This window comes from Pseudomyrmex gracilis, unplaced genomic scaffold (genome assembly GCF_002006095.1).
Source record: "Pseudomyrmex gracilis isolate BER0280 unplaced genomic scaffold, ASM200609v1 scaffold_11, whole genome shotgun sequence".
NCBI classification, from domain to species: domain Eukaryota; kingdom Metazoa; phylum Arthropoda; class Insecta; order Hymenoptera; family Formicidae; genus Pseudomyrmex; species Pseudomyrmex gracilis.
This window is the reverse complement of record NW_018020595.1, coordinates 1,099,947-1,122,159: the sequence shown is the minus strand read 5'-3', so window position 1 is coordinate 1,122,159 and position 22,213 is coordinate 1,099,947. Positions and strand designations below refer to the sequence as shown.

Genomic DNA, 22,213 nt, shown 5'->3' with positions numbered 1-22,213 from the left:
TATATATATATATAGATATATATATAATGTATTTTTATATATATATATATATTTTTATATATTTATATATAACGAACACACCACCCATTACACTACTAGAATTACAAATGGGAGCCACCTTTTAATAGATCTGATACTCAAAATAGATGATATATCGTCGATTACATTGAGTTGCAGGCTCTTAGTCATTCACTCAAGCAAAATGTTTGCAAATGTCCCGCACAGTTCACTTCCCACTCTGTATAGTGTTTTTCTCCCGTTGTGTCTTCCTTTCATATTCATCGTACCACAGTTGTGGTATAATTATCTTTGTGGAATATAGTACATATCTGTAATCAGAAATATATATAATAGATAGCACATCTACTGCAATATATCATTCCAAATATTTATAATAAAAAAATACAAATTTAATAAGTAAAGGCAACAGTTAGTTTACGTTTACATATACATGTGTATATATATATATATATATGTAATGTATATTTACATTTTTAGTTTGTAGTTGATCAGGTTTCCAACTCAAAACAATAAAAAATTATGTCGGCAACATATAATATAATGAAGTGTAAGTTCGTTTCCAAAACATTAACAACATAATTTACTTTCAACTTACCTAATTTAATCAAGAAAGAGAAAATCTCTGAAAATAACTTTTCTAACACAAAAATAAAACAGTTATTATATAAATGTATGAATAAATGCATAAATAATGTATTATCGATCTCATGAATATACATGTAAAGATTAACTTTTCTCCATTACATGATAAATGAAAAGGAGAGAATGTGAGTTACAATATGATTTCGTAATGTGTTACAGTCGTTAAATATTTACAATGTATATAAGAAACGTGTAACTACTGTAAAACATTTTATTTGACTGACGAATTCGGAAATGTTTCTATACAGAAATGGGACTACTATGATTTTAACAGAACATATTCAGATGATCGTACTTTATATAGCGGAAATATAAGAGTAACATAATTACAATACAGCAAATATTCAAAGATTAAAGGGAAAAATTGTACCCTGAGAATTTTTTTTTTTTTAACAATTTTAAACAATGTGTTTCACGTCTAACATTATTACAAAATAATATACTTCGAATATACAATCCGATGATACGAGTCATTGCACAGGAGAGATTAGAGCATTAAAGTATAGTAAATTACAAGAAACTTTTGCAATCTTGTTTCATAATATTATGCATGTATATTCTTGTACTTGTAGCACCTTTATCAGTCAAAAAATATTCACTTGAAAAAAAGAAACTTTTACAAGTGTATTAATATCTACAAACATATAGTGTTACACAACTACAATCTAATGAATAAAGATATTTCTAATGCCTTCTTAACATTGTTTTTATTTTTCGCGGAAAGTTTGTATAAAATAGACCTGAACTAATGATAAATAAATATTACAGTAAAACACGGAAAATAATATAGAACAACAATGTTTTTAGACATTGTATCACGTGGATTATAAATTGTTACACGCGTAAGTAATAATTCAGTATATAGTTTAAAAACCGTCACTTTTAATGTAAATGTTATTTAAATTTAATAAGTTTGATATCTAAGAAATTACAAGATTATTAGCAACAGCACATAAAAATATTCAAACTATGTATATGTATATAATGGAATATAATCTTGCAACAGATTTCAATTCAATAATTGTTTCAATTGCATGAAATCACTATAACAAATATTTGTATAATGAATAATTTGAACAGAGATATATATTGCAATAATGCTATATAAAAAAAGTTCATTAATAAATAATTATATAGTTTTACATTAAAAATATATGTATTTTTTATATGATGGAAACATTATTAAATTTAAAACTATTTTTTTTCCACATACACATTTTGTGTGTAAAACACTTTTCATATATATATATATATATTGTATATATATATGTATATAATTGTAAGAAATAAACCAGTAGTGTCTCAGAGAGATATTGTTGATAATTATTTAGTAATATTTATAAATTACATTTATTTGTGTAGATGATAAATCTGATATTTGTTTTCGTTATTATTGCATGTCAACACATCTCATTGTTCACTTTTTTGCTCGTGCAAAACCAATTACAAGCTAATATTGATACTATATTAATGAATTCTTATTTTCACATAATCCGCAATATTTTGTCTTCTTATCCACTTTTCTGTTTACATTGTTCCAATAAATATAAACAGATGAAACAGAAAGTAAAAGTTGAGAATATAAAAAATGTTAAACATAACAAGAAATATATAATATATTCTATGATATAAACTGCAAAAACTACTACTCGAAATATATTCCCAAATCATGATACAAAGAAAAGAATCTGCTAAAAGCATTTTAAAGTGCAATTATCTATTCTATGACATATCAAAATGATATTTCTCCGTTTGTTTTTTGATCGCGTTTTTGTTTCACTATATATTCTAGTAGTGTTATAAAAATATGTGAACAATGTTGTTACACTGAACGTGTGTTTGATTTGTAATGTATTCTCATTAGGCGTATCAAATGTTTCTGACTTTTCATTAGTGAAATAATATCTCTCGTTAATTCGATTAATATTTTAAAGACAGCATGTATTCAAATAATGTAAAAATAGACATACGAATATTGTGAGACACATACGGATTTAGATAATCACTTGCAGCAATTGCCGGTTGCTGCCTTTTGTCCATCTGATTCGACTAGTCGACGACCTTGACCGCTTGTACTTGCGCTTCCTGACTGTTCATTTTTTGGAAGCTTTTTAGCTGTAAAAAGAGAATAAAAATATATAATCACAATTATGTACTCAATTACACTAAAAATGTTGGTTAACATTGCAAATACTTCGCCCGCTTTTTCAAAAAAATGCTTCTATTGCTCAACAGAATGCACAATCAGCTAATATAAAAGTACTGTTACCACACATTTTGTATTATAGTGATAACATGTAATACAAGATGGAATAATATTTCTGATTGGTTGTATGTACATGTTATCAATATAAACTGGTAAATATGGTACAAATATCATTTTAAACTGTTCAGAACAATTGTACGCGTATTAATATTGATTTAACTTAAACATATTAATTTCTTTCAAATTAAGTAATTTTTAATTGCTTTACAGATACGATAAGACATGACATAGTAACGTTGACAGAATATAACAGCAACTCACCAATTGCAAGAAATATGTCGTTAACGTTCATTGCTGTTTTAGCTGATGTTTCCATGAAAAGAAGGCCATTTTCATCTGCATACGTTTGAGCTTCATCATATTCGACCACTCTTTTATTTGCCAAATCTGCCTTATTTCCAGCTAATGCTATTACTATACTTGGACTCGCCTGACGTTGCAATTCCTTTACCCATGTTTGGGCACGTGAGAAAGTATCCTAGAAACATAACATACAAGAGATTTATATAGTTTTGGATTATCTTCTCCTGTTCCTCTTGGTTAAAAAAATCTCAATAAAACACTATATACCTGATTTGTTATATCGTATACAACAATGGCTGCCTGTGCACCACGATAATACATGGGCGCAAGACTATGATAACGCTCTTGCCCTGCAGTATCCCAAATTTCAAATTTTACCGTTGTGTCATCCAAGCATACAGTTTGTGTTAAAAATGCAGCTGGAAATAATATTTATCATGATAATAACAAGTATTAAATAAAAAAGTAAAAATGAACAATCATGTACAATAGTATATATTCTTACCGCCAATTGTACTCTCTTGATATTCGTGAAACTGTCCTTTGACAAACCTTAAAACAAGGCTTGACTTTCCAACTGCCGATTCACCAAGTAAAACTAGTTTAAACTGACAAATTTTTCCTTGCGTTGATCCATTTGGCCTTTGAGCCGTACCCCGATTCGCCATGATCAGTTCCTATAAAGAAAACAAATCGTTCTTTGACCAATCTAACAACTTTATGAACTGACTCATTACTACTATTACTTATTTGTGTATCGTTGTGGTTATTATATTATTGTTGATTGCGTCTTTATTATTATTATATTAAATTAATTATTTATTATATTTAAGAAAATTACAAAAAAATTAAAAGTAATATACATTGATATATATATATATATACACAGTCTAGCAACAATTATTTCACACAGGTATTTAACAAAAATAAATGAAAATTTCTTATGTAAGATATTATTCTGGTACGATCTTAGTTTACAAGTGTCGCTTTGCTCATTAGAGCTTAATTCAACAGATAAATGACTATTTATACTGAAATCATGTGTGTGACAGATAAGACATTTTACACGTATGCGCTTAATTACTAAATGTAATTTCTTAGATCGCACAAAGTTTACACACATACGTGTTCATAAAAATTGTCCAATTAAAAAATTGTAGCTCAAGATACGAAAAAAAACAAAAATTAATGCAATTAAAGTGACCATATGTAAAAATAAAAAAAAAAGATTACAAAAACGTACAACGAGCAGAGAATTCTTTAAGAGAAGACATTTTTCATCTCATTCCGAAAGATAAATTTTATTAAGAAAACACGAATGCACACTCTCGGCAAGTGACAAGATAAGACTGTCCCGAAAAACAAAGATTGTAGAGAGAATGACGGACGGAGTGGTATCAAAATAAAAAAGAAAGAAATTCTTGAAGTAGGAAATATTATGCGTGAGAAATAGAAAAAGACGTGATCTCTCAAAGTAAAATATGATGAACGGTGTTGAGTCTTCGACTAATCTCGATGCTGGTGTGATCGACTTTCTCAACTGACACGATGAATCTGATATTGTAAGAAACCAATGATTACTTACAAGCACCGCAATAAAAGTCAAAGGTAGCTTAACTTATTTGGAAAACAACTATCGGCTCTCTTTTAGCCCATTAAGATCCGGCACTGTTAATCACATTATCCAATTAGTCTCCGCGCTAACGTCGTCAAATACGTCTTTCCGCATTACTTTCTTTTCGTAAAAGTTCGGGAGACGACTCGAACAAAAAAGAGCGAGCACAGGAGCAGCTGTCACGAACAGGAGCGATGCACCAAGTTCGACGTTTTTTTTACGACAAATCACGAGATTCGTGTATGTACCACTCGTGGGAAGAGCCGATGAGAGCGCGCTCGCGTGTTCTATGTACGTACTGTCGTACGGACTCGTCTCGCGAGTCGAAAGAAAAACCTTCCTCTCGCGGAAGGAATTACATCCACGTAACCGACAACACCTCTCGGACCTTGGGCAGACAGGACATTATCGAAAAATCACGAGAAACCGTTAAAACGATCGGTTGACGTAGAAAAGGAACAAAACCAGAAAGCCAGTGCATACGTGTGTATGTGTGCGTGCGCAAGCGCTTTTGCATCGTATGTGTGCGAATGAGAGACAAAGATAGGTGATGCGAGATAGCAGAAAAAGATCGCAGGGAAAGAAAGAGAGAACGAGCAAACGAACAAGTCAGAGAGAGAGAGAGAGAGAGAGGAGAATAAAGAGATGAATAAAGGGAGTGAACGAATGCGCCACGATTGTTACAGCCCTGAGCACTTGTCACCGCCCGTTTTCATTGAAACGTCAGCAACATCCGAACTATCTGTTCACTCTTCGAAAACGTCGGGCAAACCTTCCGGCTGTTTTGAGAGAAACGCGTTGGTGTCAGTACGAACGGCACGCGCTCTCGCTCTCTCGTCTCTTATTTGGATGTGACATTATTAACATCTTCCTCTTTGTGTTGTATAAACCGATTTACAATTTAGCGATCCGTTCTTTATCTCATTTACTCGCTCGCTCGCTCGCTCGTTCGCTCGCGTGCTCTCGAGAGATGGACACCTGCCAGAGAGAATGGAGAAATCATCAAGTCGAGAGTATGCTTAACCTGCTTCTTGTTGAAAGATTCGCCGTTTAGATAGATACGCCGCGCTGGCTTCTCGGGAGACGTCGACGATGACGACGACGCCGACGACACGGGCGCAACGTAAAAAACGCCGCGCGACGGTGGTGGTGATGATGATGATTATGTGACGAATAAACGTCGACGATTTACCGCCGCAAGCGTTCAAGCACGATCAGCACTTGCCATCGATAGATCGGCCCGTTGACCGAGCATAGATCGCGCAATCTACGTAGAACGTGTACATTTATGACAGCTCCCGAACGGAGGAGGAGTAGTACACAAAACACGCACGCAACTCAGAAGCACTCTTCTCTCTCTCGGTTCCTTCTTCTTCGAACCAATCCCGCGATTCTCGGACAATTATACTCGCACTTTGATGATCCTCTCGCTCTCGCTTCGTTGTTGTTTGCATACGGCGAGAACGAGCTGCGCGATGGCTATCCGGAGATGTTAACAGCCGTGAAAAAAAACGTCGTTTTACAACACACCAGCGCGGGTTCCCTTTTCGGTAACCTATATCGACGGACACGAACGACGGATTCGTCGACAACGAGCAGTCGGAACTTTGACACACCGTTAGGAGAGGGAGAGACAGACAGAAAGAGAGGGGAAAAGAGTGAGTGAGCGAGTGTGTATGTGAGAGATAGAGAGAGAGAGAGAGAGAGAGATTACCGACACGCGCGATGCATACGGTGCTGCGTCACTTTTCGGTCCGTTCGTTCAGCTGTGCGGCGTATTTCTGCGGAGGTCACGCGATGCGAACGATCACCGTTTGATTTCCCAGGTCCACGGGATCGAGCACGCGAAATCCCAGCGTGTTCGCACGTCTCAGCCAACTCTATACGTATCTTCCTCGAATCGGTTATCTCTCTCCGCGTTTACACGAACGTATTATACGTACCGACCAAGCGACCACTACGGACAAGTAGGAACCAATGTGGACACGTTTGAACACGATGGCTTATATAGTTGCGGCAGTGTTTTCACATAGCTAAAGCCACCTTACAAACTGTTCCCATAGGAACTCGCCATACGTAGGGATTAAGTCGAGTTCACACGTTCGCAGTGACCGGTCGACTTCTGCGACTTACGTTTAATGTAGAACGGGCTTAATGCGTGCTTGTGATTGCGGCTAATTTATTTACTGCTTCCAGCAGTGAATTTCAGAACGCATTCGTACGCGCGATTGGTTGAATTTGAATCAAGTCGGTTTGTTTAAAAATAGGCTCAAACCTTTGTTTGGGAATTCGTGAGTCCAAGAAAGGCGCGTATCAACAACATAAATGTGCTCTTTGATGTGCTATGATTTCTGTTCAATCTAATAATTTCGGTAACTGTTCCAATACCAAACCACCTTCGCTGAATAATGAATCTCTGTTATAAGTAAACTCTGAGGACATGTGTAATTTCTATTTGTATATTCTCAGTAATAAATTTTCGAAAGATATCGACGCATTAATAAGCGAGTAGAGCGATTTGAAGCGATCTTAAATCTTTTTCGAAAACATTTATTACGAACACAATGGAGAAGTATCAACACATGAAAGCATTCATTTCAGCAGCTACGGAATATAGCAAGCATCCTAACGAAAACGCTATATCTGCAATACAAAGAAGCCTCGGGGTAAAATATGACATGAGAATGACATTATGTTTATCTGGGTATCTATTACGAAATTATTTAGAATCAATTTTGATTTTTGTTGTATTTTGTTTCTCGGAAAAAAATGTAAAAAATGCCAATAATTTTGAATTGATTCTGAAAAATTTTGTAAGAGCTACTCTGTTTAATGATTCATATTGCAATTACTTTGTAGAAAACTGTTGCAAAATATGTTATTTTATGTTACATTACTGTTTTTAAGGTGATAAGTGCATCATTAGATCTGAGTATATTCGATCCTGGTACTAGTATAGCTGCAGAATTCTATGTAAGCCTGTATGAACTTATGAATTCCTTTGGATCACGATCCACCTTGATCTGGAGTGCTGTGGATGTTTTACAAAATGCTTGCCGGAATATTTCCTCTAGACAATCACTGATTCACACATACAAATTTGCACCTTTATTGGCAAGATTACTAGAGGTATGGAAAATTCTAATATACTGTTGTGCGTGTGTGTGTCACATACTGTTATATTTATTCCTTTTTGATTGATTACATTTAGGCAAATCTGACAAGTGAGAAAAGAATAAGAGTATTAAAATTATTGCAAGAATTAACATATGGAATTAAGATATCATGGCAAGAAGCTCATCTTCCATATTTAATTTCTACATTGACTCAGTGGGTGGTTCAAGCAAAAGAAGAAGAAATTATTGCCCTATCCTTGGGAGTGCTGGTAAATCTGTGTTACAAAAATCTTCCAGCAGTCTACACTTTGATGCGAACCATCAATACTAAAGCATTTATTAGAACATTGTTAAAACTCCAAGATCATGTCAGTACTAGTGTACAATGTTGCAAGCTATTGATTATATTGGAGCCCACAAATACAAACATTTCCGAGAAATATATCATGGATTTTGCATCATTAACTTTTACAAATCTCAAAACAGCAATGATACAAAAAGATGTTTTATTATTAAGACATATTATTGATTTTTTCAACGATGTTGGACAAAACGAACATTCTCGAAATGTGCTGCTTACATATTCAAAGTAAGTCTATTCAATTGATTTATTGTGTTACATAATAATGCATAAGGATATTATGTTTTGGGGGGATGTATTAGTTATGGCAATGACGTGCAAAATATATTAGCAACTTTGGAAGAAAATACAGACCCGGAATGCGTTGCTCTGATGATGGAATTCTTATTATCGTTGGTGAAGCTGAAAGTAGCTGCCTTAACACCTCTGTATCCTGCTTGTATAAAATCAGCTATGACATGGGTGCCCGTGGAACAAGTATGCGATTTCTATTATACATATTACATGATTAACATTTAAATTTCAATAATGAATTAATATGTTTTAATAGAAATTTCTCTCGGAAAATATATAGGTGTGCTCTAAAGCTTTAACGCTCATACGAACCGTGATAATCGACTCTCGTCGTACTAAAACTTCCGTCGAAGTTTTAATGGAGATAGATCCATCTGTCCTTATGCTCATAACAAATCCAGAAAACGACGGTAATGAGAATCAAACTGCAGAAACGGAAATGAGACAAGCTGAATTGATGCAACTGTTTCAAGAAATGATCAAAACTCCGGCACTTAAAAAAAAGATTATGCAATCTTTCAATGAACATGCGATGCGTAAATTGTTTAGTCATTTGTTAGATAACGAGTTCTCTGCCGCTGGAGATTGGATCGGGAATTTTATTCAAGTATTATTACTTTGTATTATATAACATATATCAAAACAAATTAGAATCATATTGACATTAGATTTTTAATTTTGCAGAACGTGTCTACCAATCTGTACATTCATGCATTAGCTTTGACAGCAGATTTGGCGGCGAACCATTCTAACTGGCTGACATTGTATTCTGAATTGCTTAGCAAGAAACAAGTGCAAATAATAATGGCGTTGGCATTATTTACCGGTGATGGGGAAGTAAAACAAAAAGTCTTGCAATTGACATCGTCGGTTGGATTTCCGCAGGATTGGTAATTTGTTTTACTTGGTGTAATTTGAATTCAAAATATACAGAATTATTATATTTTTATTTCTAGTGTTTTCGCGGTGGCATCGTGCATGAAGGAGTTGGAACCGTTGGTATTAGTTCAGAGTACTAATAGCAATGTGTTGGAAATCGCAAATAAAACATCGTTAAATTATAATGGACACGAAATGGCGCCATTATTTTCAGCTGTACAAGAAGAACGTCTCGATATATTTTTAGCTAAACTTCAATCAGCTTTTGAATCCAATCAAATAAGTGATCTTCCGACATCCGCAGTAATGGAATTATACGAATATAAGGTACACGTTTATGTATTTGTTTTTGTTTTTGTTTTTTTTTTTTTTATATATTTACACATGCGCGTGCACACGCGCGCTTGCACACATACATATGTATATATGTAATTAGTTCGCGCGACATAATCATGTGTCTCAATTATCTTTATTACAGTTAGCAGCAATGAGACATTCCGAAAGAGCAATGCAATCAAGTTTAGAAGCAGCGAATAATCATGCTACTAGTCTTCAACATAGATTAGCACAAGTAGTAGCTGAGTCTGGTAGATTACATCAATTATTGTTTGATACTCAACAGTGTTTGGAAGGAACAAGAGCTGAAAAATCTACATTAATGGAAAAACTTAATGAGATAGAAGAAAAATCTAAGAAAGCGCTTCTTATGAAAAAACAGGTTGATATTTATTATGTGATTATGCAATTATAATATTATAAAAGCAGTTTTTATATATTTGGGTTGCATTTACCTTTTACTTTAAGGAAAATGAGTCCTTGAGAAAAATTGTAATAGAAAAATCGACAACGTTAGAAAATCTGAATGAGAAACTGATGCAATGTACACAAGAATTAGAAGCCAGTAATAATAAGAATGATATATTGAGTAAGAAAGTCCAGGAGTTAGATAATGAACGTTTAACTGCCGATGCGAAGGTTGTAGATATGACCAATAAGAATCACGAATTAAGTAAACTCTTACAAAAAATGAAAGATACTCTTAGCAAGAAGGAACAGGTATAATTTTGGTATTACACATTTTTTACATATTAGATGAAAACTGTTTTACGCAAATATTTTTTTTGTATGTTATAGATTATAGAGAACAAGAGTGTAGAAATAGTAACATATCAAAACGATATATCTGCATTAAATCAAGAAATTCAACAAATGACACAAATGCTGCAGACATATCAACAAACCATAGCGGAAAAAGACGGAAATATTCAAAGAATGAAATTAGAATTAACAGAATTAAGTCGCATGCGAGATATGATCTTTGAACTCACTGCTAAAAACAAAGACGATTTAAATTCAAGTTAGCATCTATTTTATTTTAAGATCCTTTAGTTCTTTGACAGACTCTGATGGAAACTCTTTGATAAGATAATTAAGTAAAAACACTGACCTAGAGTTTGTTGTCGGAGAGTTTGTATTAATATAAAATAGAGAGACATTTTAATATTTTTTTACCATAATAAATTTCATTATGTATATGAATGCCATAATGTATATTTTAACATCAAAATCTGTTTTAAAAAATAAATTATATATAATTAAAAAATTTATAAATATATAAAAATTATATAATAAATTTTTTATTATACACTTAATTATTGTGGAACGTGATCATGTCTTGCAATGTTGACACAATATTATGATTTACATCATGTGTTATGATTTACATCATTTATATATGTATGTATGTAGCTTCTTCCGATAGACCTTCGGATCGCGCATGCGCAAGTTTCATAGTTTATACTTTGGGAACAAGTTAAAGGTACAAATAAGCAGTTTAGTACATAGATGTTGTGGTTTGTCCTGATTCAATATCAGCTGATTCCTTTCCCACACGGTATTCCACCACTATCTATCACCGACCACTTGAAAAGTATAATGTATGCGTATGTATTATGTACATACATTCAACAAGCTTACGCAAGATAATAGCATTGTAGTACATGCCTATATCTATCGCGTGTCGAGCTATATGAGCGTATTTCCGCGTTGTTGCGACAAACAGAGAACCATTGACGGCGGAACAGCTGTAGAGTCCACCATCGTCTTTGTGCTGAGATGATGGCGGATCATGAAATCGTTCAGGCGAGAAGGTAAGAATTGGAAAATTAATTGACCATTGAGAAGATTCGCGAAAAATCCGTTCATTGATCTGTGTATGTGTCAATTATGTGTAATTTTAAATGCGACTACCGCACTGTCATCGTGATATTACGTCATTTTGGCGACAAGAATCATTTTGCGTATCATGCAAGAAGTCTCTTGTCTTTTTTCTATACGATACTATTTTATATAAGATAGGTTTTATATGCAATACAGTGTAACACAAGGAAGAGACGATGATTTAAACGTTGATAAGAAATATACACAAACTTCTTAATACATAGTGTTAAAAATTATGACGAATTAGAAGATTTAAGTTACTAGGTAATCTATCGTTCAAGGCCATTTTGCTGTCTAACTTCTTGCAACCACGTGGCTATAAATAATGCAATCATAGATAAATGTGCGTGAGTAGGAACGTAATAATTTAAGTCTATGATATAACAGCTATTAATACACATTTAGCATTTATTCATGCTGATGCATTATAATGTATGATTTGGGGATATCGATGTGTGATCAATTTAAAGTTTTTAATTATATATATATATATATATATATATATATTCACACACAAACTACTACTGTAAATAAAGTCCTACCATTCTTTCTGTGAACATATCCTCCGTGACATCTGTGAATATACAAAAAAACATAAAGTTCTTTTGAATTACCAAAATAGCAGCTGGGTTTGGGGATGGTTTAGCTGGTCTGGGTCGTCTTCAACCATGTTACGTGCTGCAGAAAAGAAAATTTTGTCATGTAAGTAAAATAAAAAAATAAGTGTCAAACTGAGATTTATTTTTATTAGTTTAGCTGTTTACTCTTTTTATTTTCTTTTGTTAGAATTATTTTTAATTTAGATTGATATAAAGTCTTGTATTCATATTAAAAATAATCTGCTATAGGTTTAAAAACTGCATATAGAGGATGGTATGTGGATATTGGGCCAGTAGTGGGACCAGCCGATAAAATCTGGACTATTTCGTTAAATGAAGAATCGCCAAAGACTCCTATTGTTTTATTACATGGCTTAGGAGCTGGTGTAGCATTATGGTGTTTAAATCTAGATGCGCTTGCATCTCAGAGACCAGTATACGCCATAGACTTGTTAGGTAAGTAAAGTTTTAATTATTAAAATTTTTTAATTTTTGAAGAAAGTATTTTAATTTAAGAGAGTGTTCTATAATATTTCTCTGATATTTTCATTTGTTCTGTTCTGTAAAATCCACTTGACAAACATGATTCATATCTCTATGACTAAGTGTTATGCGAACTTTGTAATTGCAAATGAATATATATACATTGTTTGTATATCTATGTATCTCTGCTGTTTTCCCTATCTTTTTATCTTTTAAATGTAATTATATCCCTTTACTTCAACGTATGTATTTTTGACCAGCGTGCATGTGTTTGTGTGTGCACATAAATATTTAAGAATTACTTTTATTTATTAATAGGATTTGGTAGGAGTAGTAGACCTGTTTTTAGTAACGAAGCACAAAAAGCTGAGGAGCAGTTGGTGCGTTCTGTGGAAGAATGGAGACGAGAAATGCAACTGGAAAAGTTTGTGTTACTGGGCCACTCAATGGGCGGTTTTCTCGCGGCATCTTACGCGATGCGATATCCAGAGAGAGTAAAACATCTTATACTAGCTGATCCATGGGGTTTTCCTGAGAAACCTGATACTGCTGCAAGAGCACACGTACCATTTTGGGTTAAGGCTATAGCGTTTGCAGTGCAGCCTTTGAATCCGTTATGGGCAGTCAGAGTTGCAGGACCATTTGGTGAGTATCCTTTTATCGATACATTTGTTTCGTATTTTTATTTAATTGGAGTCCACAATTTATATTTATTAAATAAGTAAATAAGAGTATTTATATTGCAAATTATATTAAATTATTTTATTTATTTTTTTTAGGACAGTGGCTCATTGAGAAGACAAGACCCGATATAGTGAAAAAATTTACTCCTGTGTTGAAAGACGATACTGCAATAATTTCGCAATATATACATCAGTGCAATGTACAGACGCCATCGTAAGTTTTTAAGTTAATTATTTCTTACAACGTAAGAATAAAAACATAAATTTAAATGCTTAATTTATACATTTGATTAAAAGAGGTGAGAGTGCGTTTCACGCGATGATGCATGGTTTTGGCTGGGCAAAAAATCCTATTGTTAAACGAATGGACAAATTAAGCAATGAGATACCTATTACGTTGTTGTATGGGAGTAGATCATGGGTCGATAATTCAGCCGGTGAGACGATAAGACAATCTCGATCTTCATCTTATGTTAATGTTCAGGTACAGATAATTAACGTGTGAACACAATATACACAAAACAAATTAACTTCTTATAATTAAAAAACAAGACAAGTTACAAAAAGATAAGTTATTTTGCAGGTGATTTCTGGAGCCGGGCATCACGTTTATGCAGACAAAAGTGATATTTTTAATAAATATGTGCTGGAAGCATGTGCTTTAAGTGACTCGATACCTCATTTAACTTCATCAAACTTACGTTTGTACAATAAACCCGTAAGTGATGTAGAAATAGATGTAACTTTACCGAACAAAGAACAAGAATCTTCGCTTAAAGAACAAAAGTCGAAAGAATAAGACTGGAAATGTCAAAATGGTCGCAAGTTAAAATTTAAAATGAAATATTCTCGAGGAACAGGACATTCCAGTTTTATTGATTCGGTACAAAGAATCATGTGGTAAAAATATAGTGTAATATACTAGATTTTGTGTACAAAGATATAAGCGTGTAAAGAATATTAATATTTAAATTTTTTTCATGTTGTAACATAGCAATACGTTATGCGATTTATATCACAATATTAAAAAAATAAATGTTAAACTAATACGCGCGAGTTTTATGTGATATTCTAAATATTTAAAAAATCGCAGGGTATTTCGCGTTTAATCTTGAAAATTATCATGATAGCGCATTCCGCAAATCGCGGAAACTACTAAAAAAAATAATAAATGATCTTTACAAGTAAGATTCATATCTTAACATATTGTCGATGAGAAACGAGAATTCTCGTTATCAAATATGCGTTTGCCGCATTTATCGGCAATGTGTTAAGAATCTTTGGTAATCCCGAAATAATTTTAGATTTTGATATCAAAACCGAGAAAAAATACACGCCTAAGATTGTCGCACCAGTTCCCGCAGTCAAAACCTAAACTGGCTGCGAGATCATTAAGGAATCTTAATACGTGATTAAAAATTTAACTTAATTAAAAAGTTATGTATTATAGACAAATTTATAGGTATGAAAATTGGAAGCACACACACAGCTTGTATAAAATATAAAGTAATGACACATTACGTACAATTTTAAGTTTTGAACAGATTATATCTCTAATAGTTATCGAGCTAATTAACCAATCTTGCTGTTCTTATTAATTCTTATTAATTATCTCAAACTTGCACAAAGTAGCAAGAATTCTTTTTTTTGTTTTTATATGTACAACATAATTTATTGTTATTGTACAATATATTAATTATCATTAATAAGTTATTTATTGTACAAATAGAAAATCCAGACAAATGTATGAAATGGTAGTATTGTTTACGTAAATAAAATTGTTCAGAAAGAAAGAATAAAAATCAAGTTTTATGATTACATTGTATGTACCTTGTGGCGTAAATTTGCTACATTATACATCACTATTGTAATCTTCTTTATAATCTTCCTTATAATCTTCCTCATAATCTTCCTCATACTCAGGTTCTGTTTCTTCATAATTATATAGTAATTTCTGTTCTTCTACACGTTTTGCACGATTTCTGTGTTTTTCTTCTATTCTTTTTTTTCTCAGAAATTCAGAGAACATTTCTTGTTGCTCTTGCTTTGTTAAGATATTGGGAACTCTGAAACTTGAAATATCGCAAGAGCTATTATCTGCACTAGTAATATTTATATCTAACATTCGTCTCTGTACAGCTTTTTTTGATTTAGATAACGAAGTAGTAATCTGAAAGTATTAACAGAACAGTTTTTATCTTTATCTTAAAAAACAAATGGAATAAAAATTCAAAAAATTACCCTTGACATTATTTTATAATGATCCAATCCTAAAACATCATGTCTCATTACAGGTAATGCTGTATCAGATTTATCTACATCAAAATGATAATTTAGATTTGCTTCTTCATGTAAAGCTTGATCATCTGCATCTGAGGAAAACAATTGTGACAGTTCGGAACATGACAAAGGGTCATTTTCTTGTTCTAAAGTTAGTGTTTTCAATTTTTCCTCTACTTGTTCCATTATTGAATACTGTAAATTTCTAACAAATTGGATAGGTGGTATTACTCCAATGACACGAAGCTCAGAAAGTTTGTGGCGAATAATATTGGCACATTTTTGCAATGTTTTTTCACTGGGAGCAAATTCTTCGATAGGTATCCAATACACATTTATATATTTAAAGTCTGCTGTTATTTTTACATGAGTAACTTCTATGTCTTTGTTTAAGACATCAGATATTTCTCCCATTGATATCAAGTCTGTTATATGCTTCATAAAAAGTTTATCCCGAATGGTCATTCTGCGTACTGTGTGCATAGAGAGCGCTTTATTGGTCGCATTTGTATTTTTGATACTGCCTAAATCTGCATTCGAATAGTACCATTTCCTGGAATGCAAAAAACTAACATTCAACAAAAAATTATAATATAAGCAAATATTTACTTATTACAATAAACCTGTGCTTAACCTTTTCGACTTGTTACCCTTCAGTAGTTTTTTCATAAATCTAGTTTCTCTAGAAAGATTCAAATATGTATTAGATGAACTAATATATCTGTATATCTGAAAATAAGTAATACGATGAGATGCACTCTGCATTTTGATTGTCACAACAATATCTTGTAGTCTTCAATAGTCGTGTAAACAATAATCAGTGATAATCAACAACTGATCCATTGGTGAACTGATCATCAATCATTCTTGCTTGACATGCGTTTTAGGTTATATTCCTTTTGCGCATGCAGGATCAATTTACGAATGTAGGGGGAAGCACAAGAGTTCGTGATATCAAGTTATGAATAACTTTAGTAGAAAAGTATCTCTTTGTTTTTTTTATTTATATCATGTCTAAGAAAAAACTAGGTAATAATTTATTAAAAGAAACTTTATTACTTATACAATTATATATCTTATTATTATTTTGTAACGAGAAGTGCAAAGTAAAAAAGTGAACAAAAATTCTATAAGATTCCATATAAAAATAAAACTTCGAATAGTTCAATATATGAGTTTTGAAAAAAAGAGTGTATCATACATATATATATACATCCATATGATATATAGAATATGTTAATTATTATATATTAACAAATCAAATATTTTTGTGTGACTTTAACGCGAACGTATATATTATAATAAAATACTATTCTTTTTTTCTCTTCTCGAGATCGTTGCACTTTAATAACGTCTCTTGTACGTGAATAACGGTTTGTTCGTTTCCAACGCTAGAAAATAATACAATAGTAGATTAGAAAACTACACAGATTAGACATATAAACTAGAATTACAGAATTATTGTAATATACTAATATTTATACTGTAAAAAAGCTACAATTGTGTTTTTACCTTTTCTTTCTTGTACAAGTTCTTTTCTTCTGTTTTTTAGGTCGGTAGGCAAGTTCTCTATCATACTTTCAATAAAATTATCTAAAGCTAATGACGTATTCATTGATATTATCGGTTTTCTACAAACTGGACAATCTCTGCGCTTTTTGTACCATTGGCTTATGCAGTGGCGACAGAATGTATGAGTACAATTTAACGTTGACGCTTTTACAAATAACTCTGAACATATGCTACATGTCAACTGGTCGTCCATAATGCCGCTAACTTTCTCAAGAACGTTTTCTTTCATTTTACTTTCCATATTTGTATCCTGACTGAATTCAGTCAAATCTATTGTATCTATTACTTGTAGATCTGATGATGGGTCAATATTGACAAATTCTACAAGTATACAGTTGTTTCCTGCAGCAGCAACTTCAGCAGATGTTGAATTTACTGAAAAAGATGAAGAAGAAACTTATTAAAAATTACGATTAAATATTTAATTTAAAAGTTTAAAAACAAAGAAACATACTGTTCAAAGCTGCCTGTGAAGTTTCTGCTTTTGCTTCTTGTTCTTTCAAAGCTCTTTCAGTTTCTTTTAATTTCTCTTCTAACATATTCTTCTCATTCAATAATTGGGCCTGAATATTTTTTTCTTCTTTCATCTTATTCTCCATCATACTTTTCCATTCTGCTTGTTGCTCTTCCCTCCATTTTTCCATTTTTTCTCTCATGTTTACTTCTAACATTTCTTTTTCTTGTTTACTCATATTTAATGCTTCTTGCCACTTTTGCTTCTCATCATTTAATCTTGTCTCAAATTGAAGCCTTTCATTTTCCAATTTTTCCAACAACTCAGAATACTTATTCTGCAAATGTTGTTCTTGAGCATTACCTGTTTTTATTTTGCTCTCTAATGTCTCAATTTGCTGCAGCAAATTTTCTCTATCGTCATTAGCAACAGTTTGTTGCGACAGTAGATCTTCTAATTGATGTTTTAATTCTTCTTGCTCCTTCTGTTTGATTTCAAGCTGACCTCTGAGTTCCTTTCTTTGGCATTCTTGGAACTCTGAAAATGTTTTCTGCTTGCTAAGAACAGTGTCAAGTATTTTTTCATCTATACGAGGTTTCTTAATATAATGTTCCTTCTGAGCAAGTGTGAAATGATATCTAAAAGTCTCATTAGGACTGAATTGTATAATATCACCAGGGTTAACTTTATATGTTACTCCAGAAGGAATGACAACATCATTAACAAATGTTGCAGAAGAGCTTAAATCTTTAATTGTCCATTCATTATAACCTTCGCATTTGAAGATACAGTGTCTTCTAGATATTGTAACATCTAGTATAATTTCATCATTATCTCTTGCACGACCGATTTTGAACTGTTTACGAATAGAAAAATAAAAACGGTTATAAACTAATAGAAAAATATATATATATATACATATATTATCAGACCGTGATACAAAACATTCCTCACCTCATCTTTATCAATACGTATAGAATCTTCATTATTGATTCCAACTAGAACCGGTTCGTATATTTTCAGCTCTTCATCAGATTCTCTTTTCAAAGATTCCATTGTTTAATTTTACATGGTTTGGTTTGGTGCATATATGGCTCAAAGGACCGTTTCAAGATAGTCCATACGCCATTCTAAGTCTATAGGAATCGTAACACAAGTCCTAAACCGTGGTTTGGGTACAAGCCACGGAGTTGTATGTTCGTTAAAACACTGATAAACTGAAGAAGTCGGTGTAAAAACACCGTAAATTGTCCAAAAATATCTAAGCGTAACTACGCACATTCAACCGGTACGGCTGATGCAACACCAAGGATTTTTAATTTTACATACTATATTGTGCCAAAATTATAAAGAATAGACATGACAAAACGTCTTTGTCACACTTTTTTGTCTTTTACTTTCAGATAAAAACGTAAAACTATCGAGATTAAATAACGCGTAATAAAAAGCTTTTTATTCTTCTCCTTCTACGTGAATTACATAGTATATTACGCTATATAGTTAAATAGAGATAAAAATTTATTTTGCGATATTGTTATTAAAAATTGATCTTACAAATTCAGGAGAAACGTTTGAAAATTTTGCAAACATCAATGCGTACCAATGAGTATAAAAACTTTGTAGACTGCAAATACGCTGCTAAGTTTTTATCGTACGAGACTTTAAGTTGATTGGTTATTGGATAGAGTTTACAAGAGAACTATGAGAATAGCCAATTAAAAGTCGTTGCTGTAAGCACCATCAAAAATCAAACAAACAACTTCTATCGGAAAATTCTATGTATGTCGAAAGAAAAAAAAACATAAAAAATATATAAACACAATAAAAAATTGAAAACTCATTTTTGTTTTTATAATAGCTTTATTTTTTCATATACAAAACATGTAAAAAATAGATTTTATTCTTAAATATAAAGAATAATATTTTTAAATTTAATTTTATAAAATATTACAATAAAAAAACAATTATCATAATCAGAAATCATTCGTGATTGTTATAACAGCATAATCTTGTGTTTTTGGTTGTTTTTTCAAAGGTTTTTTCTCTGTATCTTTAGTATCCACGGCGAACCGTACGACTTTTTCACCAATTTCTTTCTGCTGTTCATCCACACATGCATCTACAAATGATTTTTCTGATGTATTCGATGGATTTTGATGAGGTACATTATTGTTCGATGTGAGCTGAGTATCAGGTACTGTTGATTCGAAATCACCGCACAACTTTTCAAAATCTGTGTTACTAGAAATTGTACAATTTTCAATAGCTTCCAGCAGCATTTTATTATCTGTCTTATCATCTGTTTTTAGTTGCGTCTTTATAGTCATGAGTTGAGCCTGTAAAGTACAAAAACTTATTTTTTAAATTGTTACTTCTTTCTAAAGTTCTTCAAATACTTGCCTCTAAGGACATCGCTTTAGATCGCCAATATCGAAGCTGTATCGAAATATGATGGTTTGCTTCTTCCTGCGCTAACATCTGCATAGCCTGTTTCTCAACCATTTTGTTCAACTGTTCAAGATCTTTTTTCTTTGCGACTAATAACGACTGAGCGTAACTAAAAATTTATATTTATATTTTCGAGTGTCCACAAAGAACTGAATTATTGAACTAGAAATATGTTTGAGTGTACAGAATAAGAGCTTTAGCTTACTTAAAGCTATCATCTGTCGATGATATTTCTATCTCTTGATTGGTTTTCTTTCTTTCAGCTTTTAATTTATTCTCAAGATCGGCGATTCTACTTTTATAATTATTCAATAGATCTGATTTTTCCTGGAGTGTATCGATTGCATCAGTTTCCCATTTTCTAATCATAGCATTTTTTTCTGCTCTTAGCAATTTGACTTCGTTTATTTTTGTATTTAGCGCTCGTTTTATATCAATGTTCTTGCTCTGAAGTGCTTTCAATTGATCCAACAACAATTTCCGACGATCTTCAACCTCGGCAAACAAAGAATTGCCTGAAAAGTGTTTTAATTGAAACCATTTTACGAGCAATCAGATAATAAAAGTTAAATATTAGTTTTTACCTTTACATGTATCACTAGCTGGAGTAATTTGTAACAATTCCAATTCCATGCGTTTCTCAGCTAATTCCTCTCGTGTTCTCTCTAATGCTTCATTCTTTTCTGCCAATTGTTCTTTTGTTATCTATTGGGAAGTACATTTGTAATAAGCTTTAAGTGATATATTCAACAATTTTATGTTTTACCTCCAAAATATTTTTGAGCTCTTGACAATGAGTTTCCATATTTGCTAGTTTTTCCTCCAATTGCTGTTCTTTTTCTTCTTCTTTTTCAAGAAGCACAGCAAGTTCTGCAATTTGTTCTTTGTATGGTGATAAAGCATCTTCTGAAGGAGTAAAATGATTATATGATCGTTCAGCCATAAGATCTTTGTGTTTTTTTAGTTCTTTAGTCAGCTCAAGAATTTCTTGCTTGTTTTCTACAATGTTTGTTTGTAAATCTGCAATCTGTTTTTCATATTCTTCTTTTTCTACTCGATATCTACAATATACAAAGACAACAGATTTAATAACATGACAATAGTGACATGATATTTATAATATATAAAACGAATATCACACAAAAAAAATAACAAAACTTACCCTTTTTCTTTTTTGAGAAGAATTTTCTCTGTTTCTTGTTTGCATTGCGCAAGCGATTCTTCCAATTCTTCATTGACACGTTGAAGTTCTTCCCCAATCGTTTGGCAAGCTTCGAGTTTGAGCTGTAGAACATGTAATTGTTGCCGATAGTCTTCAATCTGATACTTCAGCTTTTTATTATCATCCTGACCGTCAAAACTTTTTTCCATGTTGTACTCGAGCATCGTATTATTCACATTCTCACCATGTAATTCTGGATGTTTTTTATTCATTTTTAATGTATCTTCAGCTTAGATATTCCGATTTCTTTTTCTTATGCTTAGATTAACGTGTATGCTCAATAATCGTATACGTTTTTGGTAGGTAGGTCAAAGTTTTGCAAGGTTATGTTTACCATTTCAAATTGGCCGGTACTGGCGGTTGCAATAAACTTTTGTTTTGACCAATCAAAATTGACGAGAGAACAGATCGCTAAAGTCCGTATTGCACTACGGGTACGAACTGAATTAGCTCGTTAGATGATTGCGAGTTGACCAATAATTGAGCGAACTGCTTCGATCTGATTGGTCGATTTCTAACCATAAATCGAGCCTCAATCTGTAGTGTAATACCGGCTTAACATGTACATACGAGATGATTGGCTCCGCCACAATTGGACTACTTAATGTTGACGTATCGACTGAATGTGCGCTGGCAGTTCCAATGAGGTTCGAGAATCGTAATAATGTATCGATCTTCGATATAGTTTGAATCACAAATCAGTTCCAGAACATACCATGTCGCCATTCGAGTCACACACTGTAAGTTTTTCTAAT

General features: G+C 32.5%; 6 protein-coding genes across 15 annotated transcripts; 2 read left to right on the top strand and 4 right to left on the bottom strand.

The window, feature by feature from the left end:
- Window positions 1–52: 52 nt before the first annotated feature.
- On the bottom strand, window positions 53–6,879 carry LOC109863458 (ras-related protein Rab-5C). Of its 7 annotated transcripts, none has more exons than XM_020443745.1 (6): window positions 6,562–6,843; window positions 3,738–3,909; window positions 3,500–3,651; window positions 3,191–3,407; window positions 2,634–2,778; window positions 53–329 (listed from the first exon to the last, which is right to left on the bottom strand). In XM_020443745.1, exons 2-5 carry the CDS (start codon window positions 3,898–3,900, stop codon window positions 2,666–2,668), a joined length of 645 nt encoding a protein of 214 aa, XP_020299334.1. In that variant the 5' UTR covers window positions 3,901–3,909; window positions 6,562–6,843; the 3' UTR covers window positions 53–329; window positions 2,634–2,665. The 7 variants fall into 7 exon arrangements, with proteins under 7 accessions (XP_020299334.1, XP_020299318.1, XP_020299337.1 ...); XM_020443729.1 differs by having other exon boundaries at window positions 54–329; window positions 2,654–2,778; window positions 6,562–6,842; XM_020443748.1 differs by lacking the exon at window positions 53–329 and having other exon boundaries at window positions 1,966–2,778; window positions 6,791–6,879.
- Window positions 6,880–7,065: 186 nt separating this feature from the next.
- Window positions 7,066–11,036, top strand: LOC109863447. Of its 2 annotated transcripts, XM_020443723.1 has the most exons (11): window positions 7,066–7,219; window positions 7,317–7,513; window positions 7,755–7,976; window positions 8,059–8,552; window positions 8,627–8,801; window positions 8,899–9,225; window positions 9,303–9,508; window positions 9,575–9,824; window positions 9,976–10,215; window positions 10,302–10,553; window positions 10,632–11,036. In XM_020443723.1, the coding sequence occupies exons 2-11, from the start codon at window positions 7,412–7,414 to the stop codon at window positions 10,857–10,859; spliced, it is 2,496 nt and encodes an 831-aa protein (XP_020299312.1). In that variant the 5' UTR covers window positions 7,066–7,219; window positions 7,317–7,411; the 3' UTR covers window positions 10,860–11,036. The 2 variants fall into 2 exon arrangements, with proteins under 2 accessions (XP_020299312.1, XP_020299307.1); XM_020443718.1 differs by having other exon boundaries at window positions 7,066–7,513.
- A 164-nt stretch (window positions 11,037–11,200) lies between these two features.
- On the top strand, window positions 11,201–15,148 carry LOC109863600 (protein ABHD4). Of its 2 annotated transcripts, none has more exons than XM_020443910.1 (7): window positions 11,201–11,647; window positions 12,343–12,419; window positions 12,566–12,772; window positions 13,118–13,444; window positions 13,579–13,696; window positions 13,780–13,966; window positions 14,066–15,148. In XM_020443910.1, exons 1-7 carry the CDS (start codon window positions 11,613–11,615, stop codon window positions 14,279–14,281), a joined length of 1,167 nt encoding a protein of 388 aa, XP_020299499.1. In that variant the 5' UTR covers window positions 11,201–11,612; the 3' UTR covers window positions 14,282–15,148. The 2 variants fall into 2 exon arrangements, with proteins under 2 accessions (XP_020299499.1, XP_020299498.1); XM_020443909.1 differs by having other exon boundaries at window positions 12,340–12,419; window positions 14,066–15,147.
- Window positions 15,149–15,288: 140 nt separating this feature from the next.
- On the bottom strand, window positions 15,289–16,654 carry LOC109863601. Of its 2 annotated transcripts, none has more exons than XM_020443911.1 (3): window positions 16,397–16,654; window positions 15,724–16,315; window positions 15,289–15,652 (listed from the first exon to the last, which is right to left on the bottom strand). In XM_020443911.1, exons 1-3 carry the CDS (start codon window positions 16,525–16,527, stop codon window positions 15,335–15,337), a joined length of 1,041 nt encoding a protein of 346 aa, XP_020299500.1. In that variant the 5' UTR covers window positions 16,528–16,654; the 3' UTR covers window positions 15,289–15,334. The 2 variants fall into 2 exon arrangements, with proteins under 2 accessions (XP_020299500.1, XP_020299501.1); XM_020443912.1 differs by having other exon boundaries at window positions 15,724–16,292; window positions 16,397–16,479.
- A 431-nt stretch (window positions 16,655–17,085) lies between these two features.
- LOC109863564 (E3 ubiquitin-protein ligase RNF8-like) lies at window positions 17,086–18,853 on the bottom strand. The gene is made up of 4 exons (XM_020443835.1): window positions 18,743–18,853; window positions 17,789–18,644; window positions 17,275–17,709; window positions 17,086–17,153 (listed from the first exon to the last, which is right to left on the bottom strand). The coding sequence occupies exons 1-4, from the start codon at window positions 18,842–18,844 to the stop codon at window positions 17,107–17,109; spliced, it is 1,440 nt and encodes a 479-aa protein (XP_020299424.1). The 5' UTR covers window positions 18,845–18,853; the 3' UTR covers window positions 17,086–17,106.
- A 908-nt stretch (window positions 18,854–19,761) lies between these two features.
- Window positions 19,762–21,911, bottom strand: LOC109863659 (protein Spindly-like). The gene is made up of 6 exons (XM_020444043.1): window positions 21,399–21,911; window positions 21,003–21,297; window positions 20,821–20,941; window positions 20,442–20,751; window positions 20,189–20,345; window positions 19,762–20,124 (listed from the first exon to the last, which is right to left on the bottom strand). Exons 1-6 carry the CDS (start codon window positions 21,668–21,670, stop codon window positions 19,762–19,764), a joined length of 1,518 nt encoding a protein of 505 aa, XP_020299632.1. The 5' UTR covers window positions 21,671–21,911.
- Window positions 21,912–22,213: the final 302 nt, after the last annotated feature.

What these genes read in the sequence shown, in the direction of transcription:
- LOC109863600 (XM_020443909.1), top strand. Translation starts at nt 11,613, where the DNA reads ATGATGGCGGATCATGAAATCGTTCAGGCGAGAAG. An exon ending in AGAAAAGAAAATTTTGTCAT is followed by an intron (nt 12,420 to 12,565) that starts GTAAGTAAAATA and finishes AATCTGCTATAG; the next exon opens with GTTTAAAAACTGCATATAGA. An exon ending in CAGAGTTGCAGGACCATTTG is followed by an intron (nt 13,445 to 13,578) that starts GTGAGTATCCTT and finishes TATTTTTTTTAG; the next exon opens with GACAGTGGCTCATTGAGAAG.
- LOC109863447 (XM_020443723.1), top strand. Translation starts at nt 7,412, where the DNA reads ATGGAGAAGTATCAACACATGAAAGCATTCATTTCAGCAGCTACGGAA. An exon ending in TATTGGCAAGATTACTAGAG is followed by an intron (nt 7,977 to 8,058) that starts GTATGGAAAATT and finishes GATTACATTTAG; the next exon opens with GCAAATCTGACAAGTGAGAA. An exon ending in GTTGGATTTCCGCAGGATTG is followed by an intron (nt 9,509 to 9,574) that starts GTAATTTGTTTT and finishes TTTTATTTCTAG; the next exon opens with TGTTTTCGCGGTGGCATCGT.
- LOC109863564 (XM_020443835.1), bottom strand. Translation starts at nt 18,844, where the DNA reads ATGGAATCTTTGAAAAGAGAATCTGATGAAGAGCTGAAAATATACGAA. An exon ending in TTCACAGGCAGCTTTGAACA is followed by an intron (nt 17,710 to 17,788) that starts GTATGTTTCTTT and finishes CATCTTTTTCAG; the next exon opens with TAAATTCAACATCTGCTGAA. An exon ending in ACTTGTACAAGAAAGAAAAG is followed by an intron (nt 17,154 to 17,274) that starts GTAAAAACACAA and finishes ATTATTTTCTAG; the next exon opens with CGTTGGAAACGAACAAACCG.
- LOC109863458 (XM_020443748.1), bottom strand. Translation starts at nt 3,900, where the DNA reads ATGGCGAATCGGGGTACGGCTCAAAGGCCAAATGGATCAACGCAAGGA. An exon ending in TCAAGAGAGTACAATTGGCG is followed by an intron (nt 3,652 to 3,737) that starts GTAAGAATATAT and finishes TATTATTTCCAG; the next exon opens with CTGCATTTTTAACACAAACT. An exon ending in TATACGATATAACAAATCAG is followed by an intron (nt 3,408 to 3,499) that starts GTATATAGTGTT and finishes TTATGTTTCTAG; the next exon opens with GATACTTTCTCACGTGCCCA.
- LOC109863659 (XM_020444043.1), bottom strand. Translation starts at nt 21,670, where the DNA reads ATGAATAAAAAACATCCAGAATTACATGGTGAGAATGTGAATAATACG. An exon ending in AGCTCAAAAATATTTTGGAG is followed by an intron (nt 20,942 to 21,002) that starts GTAAAACATAAA and finishes ACTTCCCAATAG; the next exon opens with ATAACAAAAGAACAATTGGC. An exon ending in AGCTAGTGATACATGTAAAG is followed by an intron (nt 20,752 to 20,820) that starts GTAAAAACTAAT and finishes AACACTTTTCAG; the next exon opens with GCAATTCTTTGTTTGCCGAG.
- LOC109863601 (XM_020443911.1), bottom strand. Translation starts at nt 16,527, where the DNA reads ATGCAGAGTGCATCTCATCGTATTACTTATTTTCAGATATACAGATAT. An exon ending in AAGGGTAACAAGTCGAAAAG is followed by an intron (nt 16,316 to 16,396) that starts GTTAAGCACAGG and finishes TTTGCATTCCAG; the next exon opens with GAAATGGTACTATTCGAATG. An exon ending in ATTATAAAATAATGTCAAGG is followed by an intron (nt 15,653 to 15,723) that starts GTAATTTTTTGA and finishes TAATACTTTCAG; the next exon opens with ATTACTACTTCGTTATCTAA.